The 7,734-nt window shown below is 31.4% G+C and overlaps 1 protein-coding gene across 2 annotated transcripts; it reads right to left on the bottom strand.

Annotated features, from left to right (window-relative positions):
* Nucleotides 1–196: 196 nt before the first annotated feature.
* Nucleotides 197–4,028, bottom strand: LOC115876095 (leucine-rich repeat-containing protein 51-like). Of its 2 annotated transcripts, none has more exons than XM_030891797.1 (4): nt 3,769–4,028; nt 1,179–1,390; nt 463–639; nt 197–365 (listed from the first exon to the last, which is right to left on the bottom strand). In XM_030891797.1, exons 1-4 carry the CDS (start codon nt 3,851–3,853, stop codon nt 249–251), a joined length of 591 nt encoding a protein of 196 aa, XP_030747657.1. In that variant the 5' UTR covers nt 3,854–4,028; the 3' UTR covers nt 197–248. The 2 variants fall into 2 exon arrangements, with proteins under 2 accessions (XP_030747657.1, XP_030747655.1); XM_030891795.1 differs by lacking the exon at nt 3,769–4,028 and adding an exon at nt 3,456–3,634.
* Nucleotides 4,029–7,734: the final 3,706 nt, after the last annotated feature.

The raw sequence follows: 7,734 nt of genomic DNA, 5'->3' as shown, positions 1-7,734 counted from the left end.
TAAAAGTATCATAACCTAAAATTTTTTGTTTACCATGAACCACAGATAATCAATGATCTTTAGGAATTAATTTGTATATTTAGTTGCATAATATCTAAAGCCAATTATTTAAAAATATGAGGAGGATTTTGTAATAAACATGAGAGATGAAGAATATTTACAGAGTAATTATGATTTTAAATTGAAAGTATATAAATAAGCATAATATGGTTTATTACACAGATACATTCGAGTCTTATGAAAATATGTTATTTCTTTAATGCTTTTTCTTTTGCACGGTCTTCTTTAAATTTTCTTATTAACTCTGGAGGCATTGGAAACATTTTCTCTGTTTTTACCACTGGAGTAAAATCTAAATTGCTAATCTAAAAATTGAATAGTTAGTTTATTATTGTAACCCTGTACATATAATATGCAGAGATTGTCTGTCATAACATACTGATTTCAGAATAGATGTCTTACTTGTGGAAGTGCAGAAACTATGTAACTCCTATATTTAGGATTATTAGCTATTGGGTTACCATGAAATGTAACACTCCTTAATTGTTCCAAAGGCCTTAATTTAAAAACTTCATTTAAGTCCGATATACAGTTACCATGAAAATATAAAATTTTTAAATTTGGAAACTTCAATAAACCCTAAAAAATTGAAAAATCAGATCAACAACAAAACATTTAATAAGATGTTGTCGTAGTTTTTTTAATCTAATCTTTATATTATTTTAAGAAGCACCCCGTAATATAAAATTATTCTACAAAAGTACTACGTAAACTATTGGCTATACCATAAGAAAGACAACATACATTCATAAATATGTATGTATACCGATACCCTTGTAACCGATTCATTTCTTCAAAAAAGTATTTTGAGTATTTTGCCACTAGAAGAAAATCTACAAAATAAAATACCTAGTTACTTGTTACTTTTTGGAAACACTGCTGCGCTTCCTGGAACCTTAAGCATTTTTGGACAAATGAACCCGCCACAAAGGTATAAACATTATTTGTGGTTTGTGGATATGTATTATGATCAAAAAAATGCCGTCAGGTTGGCTTAGAAATGACGATCGATGACATTCTCCATAGCGATCTTCATTTCCAAGCCAATTTTGACACCGTTCTTTTTTTCTCTACAATATAATATTATTTTTTAAGAGAAAGTTTTTTTTTTAAATTACCTCGTCTATTTCTGTTATGTAGTTAAAGGAAAAGTCGATCCAACCCAGGTAAGATGGATACTCTATAACAGCGTTCACCAATTCGTCAACGTTTTTCGTAGTTTTCAATTTATTATTATTCAACCAAAGCGATTTAGTAAGGAACTTTTTCTCAGGCCCTCGATCTGGAACACCGCCTACTCTTGTATACCTAGCACTTTCAAGACCAAATGCTATATAATAAAATATCACAATTATTTAATAACGTTGTAAGCGAGATTGACTATTAAACCCATGAAAATACCTATATTAAATGAATTATTCCTAATACTTATAGGTATAGTTAAAATTGCAAAAAATTGCATGCAACTCTGCAGACCCGGTAAATTTTTTAAATATACCCCTTAAATAGTAAAATAAAACAATACTTTTTTCGTTGTATTATTGTGTATTTGAATATTTTGTATAATGAACTGAGAAGATTGAACTTCTGACTCTAACATATATTCAACTACTGTATGATCTAATAAAAACGGCGTCCAGTTGGCTTGGAAATGACGATCGATGACATTTTCCATATAATTTTACATATAAAATGACAGCGATCTTCATTTGATAGCCATTGCTGACGTCGTTTTTTCGATCATATTGTATTATGAACAAAGATGCACACATGGCCAAAATTATTGCATATAAGGATATTTTTATTTTATTTTGGACCTAATATGATTCTTTTTATATTTTTGGACATATTGCCTTACTACACGACTAATATAAAATTAAAAATCTAAGTGCAACTAGGCTGTTATTATAATTTTATTTCATAATGAATGAAAATCAACAAAAACAAATTTCATTTTAAACAGGAAATATTGAAAACACGTTTAATTATTTCTCAGAACTAATAGTCTGTGTTGCCTCCTCGAGCTCCTCGAACCTCAATGCAAGCTGTGAGACGACGTGGCATGCTCTCAATTAAGTTGTCCAGAAGTTGAGGAATGGCTTCCCAAGATTCGCGCGCAGCAATTTTCAATTCATTTAACGTACGAGGGGGATCATTCCTTTCGGCAATATTTGGTTTTAGCATGTCCCAAGCATGCTCGATCACATTCATATCTGGAGACATCGGTGGCCACCACAGTTTTCTTATACCCTCTTTCTCACAAAATTCGCGAACCGCTAAAGTGCGATGGGGAGGAGCATTAACGTCCATGTAAACAAATTCTTCCCCCACTGCCCCTCGAAATGGACGCACAATGGGCTCTAAAACGTCTCTAAGATATCAGATTAATAAAAACAAGACGAGTTCGAGCTCCGTGCATTATACCTGTATCCATGTCATAACGCTTCCCCCTTAAAACGAGACACGGGGTTGAGCTGCATTCAAGCGTGCTCGTCTTCCAGATGCTCTCCAGACCAAAGTTCGTCGCGAGTCTGACCTAGGCCTATTCTTGTTTCATCACTAAACATGACGAAATTCCAATTAAGTCCATTTGCTCTCATCTCCTCAGCCCATTGTAGTCGCGTAATTTTGTGCTGTAAATAAAGCTTCGGAACACGTAGAGGCCTCCTTAAATGTAATTCTCTGTCATGGAGTCTTCTTGCTATGGCCTTTCTTGAAACATTTACTCCTTCAAGGCGAGATAACTCATTTTTAATAGCAGTACTAGAACGCAGGAGATTGCGTCGTGCAATTAGGGATATTTGACGGTCTTGCACAGCAGTAGTAACTCTCTTTCTACCTCTTCCAGGCCGGTCTGTAACCTCGTTTGTCTCCTTGATTTTTTTTAATATTCGCGAAACATCGCTTAGGTTAACTCCTACAATTTCAGCTATTGCAACTTGCCGGTAGTCCTGTTGAGACAGTGTTATTATTCTGACTCTACTAAACTGTGAAATAATGTTTCTAGGCAGTTTAAGGCCAAAACAATGGTCAACTTTCTTCTGAAACCCAAGAGACCACAAATCGAAATGTGCAAGAATTTGTAATAATATTTGGTCTAAACGATAAACATTGTTTACCATATCCATTTTAACAAAAAAATGTTTATTACAGATTATCAAAGCTATGTATAAAAAAAGATTCTTTAAATCCCTTTCCGTATATTTTTAAACGATACCTATATGCAATAATTTTGGCCATGTGTGTATTTAACCGTGTTTAATATCTTTGATTTTGAATTAATTGAATAAATTATTCATATGATATTTAACTAGCTACAGATCTCTGGCTACAGTAGCATTTAAATAAAAATAAACATATTAACGTATTTAAGTCTGGTGTTAATCCTTACAAACCTGTTAGAAATAAATTCGTGTCAAAAGTATTTAACTTTAAAAATGATAGATCAGCTGGCTTTCCACAATTTGATAAGTCGTCTCCCATTAGTCCCATTTACTAACTTAGTTCGGCAATAAACATATAATAGTACATAAAATACAAAGTAAAATACATAAAATGACTTGTAAAAGTTATAACTGACAATCTATCATTTCGAAGTAATGATTATTACTGATAAATGTATTATTTATAAAAATGTTATTTAAATGTTATTTATTATTATTACTGATAAATGCAAGTTATTCTAAAATTTATAATATTATAGTATACCTTTTATTGTTGTCATCTTTCTGAAAGAATAATCTGCCGGCCTACCACGTTCCATTTTATTTACAATATCCTTAGGAAGTTCCATATTTACATGAAATATTTTCTTCAGATTACAATTCCTTTTGATACTGATTCAGATAGTTTCAATTTGGGAAAAACTTTAAAATTTATTTCGCTTCATTAGAAATATCTAAAGAACAAAATGGTTTTTAAGACCGTATTGAACCGATATCGAAGAACGTCAAAAAACTTTTGGGTTAATTTTGAACAATGTCTTACCTTTGCGCCCTTCAAAGTTAATAGCTCTCACCTAAGCGAGAAACTTGGAGCTGTCGTCAACTAAATTTAGGCCTGGGGATCGATTTCTCATAAGGGTGAAATTATTATAGTTTAAATTTTCACTTTATATTATTGATTTAATACAAGCTAAATATACCAGTATGATGAAACAGTATACAGGGTGGCGCACCTCATTCGCCTCGGTTGATTATACGAAAACGGAAAGATGTAGAAACAAAATATTTTATGGGTATATGTGGGGAGGTAATGTACACAATTTAAAATTATTTTTCAAATATACAGGGTGTTTCAGAACCAAGATCTATACCAAAGTTATATTTTTTCTTATGGAACACCCGGTATTTCATTTTTGGATTCTTGAGTCCAAAAAAAGGCATTTATTATAAGGGTTAAATATGTGTAAAATCTTTGGTTATTGATATATTTAAAGATATTTAAATTTGCATGCCACAATTGAATAGATTATTAACACCCTGTACATTATTTTTCAGAATTAATTCTTGGGCTGAGTTTAAAGGTAAAGAAATAAACTTTATTGAAAAATGGCATTCCTTCCTTAAATTTACACAGGGGTATCAACAATTGCTGATCTATTAAGGATTTATTTTATATAAAAACTTCGTTATTTCAAATGCATCATTCTGTATTTTTTAAAACAATCCGAAGCAGATTCGAACGCTCTTTCAAACTATATTATGGTTTCCTATAGCTATCTAGCTCAGATTTTGAATAAAAAGCGATTTTTTACATAAGATACATACAATCAAGATGTCTGGTGTCGCCATGGCAATTTTCTAGTGACAGTTAGTAATTATTTCCAAAGTCCTCATTAGTTTATGGACAGTATTATTCATAATTTATAACAGTTTACTTAAATTTACCAACAATAGTTTAATAAGAAAATATTCATTACAGTTGAGGGTTGGTGTTACATAGCAAAATAAAACACTAAATCACCACAATACACCAAAACACTTTTACTTTTACAATGGACGCGCGTTTCGCTAACCATGTTAGCATCATCAGCAGATGATTATAAACTCCAAAGTTTAGTACTAAGATTAGGTTATTAGGAGCAGATATTTGGTTTCTTAAATCATGCAAAGCCAATTCAGTTTATAATCATTTGCTGATGATGCTAACATTCTTAATCTAAGATGCTAACATGGTTAGCTAAACGCGCGTCCAGTCTAAAAGTAAAAGTGTTTTGGTGTATTGTGGTGATTTAGTGTTTTATTTTGAAGAAAATATTCATTATTTTATGAAGAAAAATAAAGCAGTATCTGTTGGCGCAACAAATGGATATTTTACTAGTGATTTTATATTGTGAGGAAAATTGCTTCATGGCCTCAAGAGCTTATGCTCAAAGATATCCAAATAGGAATCTTCCTGATAAGCGTTCCTTTGAAAACCTACTTGTCCTATTTCGCAGAGCTGATAGTGTGGTTTATAAAAAACCTATTAGGCAGAAACCTGTTGTTGGAAGTGAAGAAATGAATTTGCTGTAATTGGCTCTTTTATAGAAAATCCATATATCTACAAGTCATCGTAAAATATAATCAAAGAACTACTTCTTCGTTTTTCTTGATAGAATAATAAATATACACATTTAATAAATATTATTTATTAAACTATTGCAGGGGTAAATTAAATAAAAGTAAACTGGTATAAATTTATATACGTCCATAAACTAATTTCGATTTTGAAAATAGCTACTAACTATCACTAGAAACTTGCCATGACGATACTAGCTCTCTTGGTTCCTATTTTATTGGAGAATTGCTCTTTATTCAAAATCTGAGCTGGATAGGTATAGGAAACCCTAATATAGTTTGAAAGAGCATTTCAATCTGCTTCGATTTATTGTAAAAAATACAGGGTATTGTATTTAAAATAACGAAGATTTTTTGTAAAGTAAATATTTAAAATAGATCAGTAATTTTTGACACCCCTGTATAAATTTAAGGAAGCAATAACATTTTTCAGTAAAGTTTAACCTAGCCACCGTGTATATATTTTTTTTTAAATTGTAGATATATGATCATAGTTGGGGGGTTGAGTATAGGTAGTTTTGAGCGTTGAGCTATAGTTTAAATAAATTGTGTTCAAATGCCCGAAACAAAAAAAAGTATTAAGTGTGGCATACCATTGTTTGTACTTAGGAGACTGGATTCTTTCAAAACCTGAAATAAAAAATGCAGGTCCGTATTTAAAGAAATTAAGTTGACATATGTACAGGGGTGGATGGGGAAGTGGAAACCGGCCCGGGAATAACAGGCAACCAGCCCGAATCTACAAAAACAAAATGGCCATAACGAAGAAACATATTTTATTTATTAATATACAGGGTGTCCCAGAAATAAGTGCAAGTATTTTAACTGGTAGTATATTTCGGCCTCAGAAACACGCCTATCAGGTTTTTTGCGAAAATTTGGAATTTTTTTAAGAAATTTTTGGAATTTTTTTTATGTTAAGTTAAAAAACATAATGTCTTGATAATCTGGCAACATAGGTAGTAGATTAAATTTACATGAAAGAAAATCCAGAAAAGATCCAGTGGTTCTCAAAATTTAAGCAAAAAAGCTTTTTTGTTCAAATTTTCAAAGTAAAATAACTCGGTTATTTTGGACTTACTTGAAAAACGGCAAAGAGAAAAATTGTTTCTTTTGACCAAATCTACACCCCTTAAAATACTTGAATTTATTTCTGGGACACCCTGGGTAAGGGTCAATCGCTCGAGTGAAAAAATCTCTTTTGCCTCCGATTTTTTAAAAATATTGAAATTGTCTTGATCAAAATTTTTATAAATATCAAGATCGGGTCTGACATCTGAATTTTTACTAGAAAATAGCTTAGTTTGACAGTTTCTACTGTTTTATTTCCATTATCGATAACGGTCATTTGATCTTGAATATGCTACGATTTTGAATCAGGATTTTGAGAAACTTTAATACTTCCTCATTCATTCAGTTCACCTGGCCCAATCCTCTGTGAAATAGATTATTTTTAGCTTTTCAGATATATACTTTCTTACAGATTGTAGAAAGAAATTCTCTCTTTTCTGGTACAGCAGCAGCCTCGTCATGTATACGTGTTTTAATTTTGGTATAATTCTCATCACGTAACTTTTCCTCGTTTCTACATAGCATCTTGTATGATAATGCCATGACTCAAATGAAAAATACCTAGGCAATACCTATAAGCAGCGGATATAAATGTGTTCTGAGGTAGATGCTATGTTACGGTCCGTAATAAGAATATTTGGATTTTGGAGACATATTAAAATTTTATTATCTAATCTAGCTTAAACTTCATTTAACTCTTCTCTGCTGTCTCACTAATTTTTAGTAAAATTATTCTAGCAAAATTTGAACAACTTAGACTTAATTTTTAGTTCTCAGACTTAGCTTTTAGTCAGTCCCCAACTCAAATCAAGCATAGAGATAGCCATCCACGGTATAGTTTCTTAATCTTTGATATTACGGCACAAAAAGAGATCTAAATACAGAAAAATGGCAACATTTTTTAAAAATAAATCAATTTTTTGTTTAAATTTCAAACTTTAGTAACTCGGTTATTTTGGACTTATTTTAAACACGGTAAAGAGAATATATTATGTTTCTTTTATTCATATCTACCAGCCCCGAAAATATTTGCACAAAGCAG

Source organism: Sitophilus oryzae, unplaced genomic scaffold (genome assembly GCF_002938485.1).
Source record: "Sitophilus oryzae breed Bouriz unplaced genomic scaffold, Soryzae_2.0 scaffold_1396_pilon_pilon, whole genome shotgun sequence".
Taxonomy (NCBI): domain Eukaryota; kingdom Metazoa; phylum Arthropoda; class Insecta; order Coleoptera; family Curculionidae; genus Sitophilus; species Sitophilus oryzae.
The sequence above is the reverse complement of the archived record's forward strand: the minus strand, read 5'-3'. Positions and strand labels throughout refer to the sequence as shown.

What these genes read in the sequence shown, in the direction of transcription:
- LOC115876095 (XM_030891795.1), bottom strand. Translation starts at nt 3,552, where the DNA reads ATGGGACTAATGGGAGACGACTTATCAAATTGTGGAAAGCCAGCTGAT. An exon ending in ACATAACAGAAATAGACGAG is followed by an intron (nt 640 to 1,178) that starts GTAATTTAAAAA and finishes TCAATTTTTTAG; the next exon opens with GGTTTATTGAAGTTTCCAAA. An exon ending in TAGTTTCTGCACTTCCACAA is followed by an intron (nt 366 to 462) that starts GTAAGACATCTA and finishes TTCAATTTTTAG; the next exon opens with ATTAGCAATTTAGATTTTAC.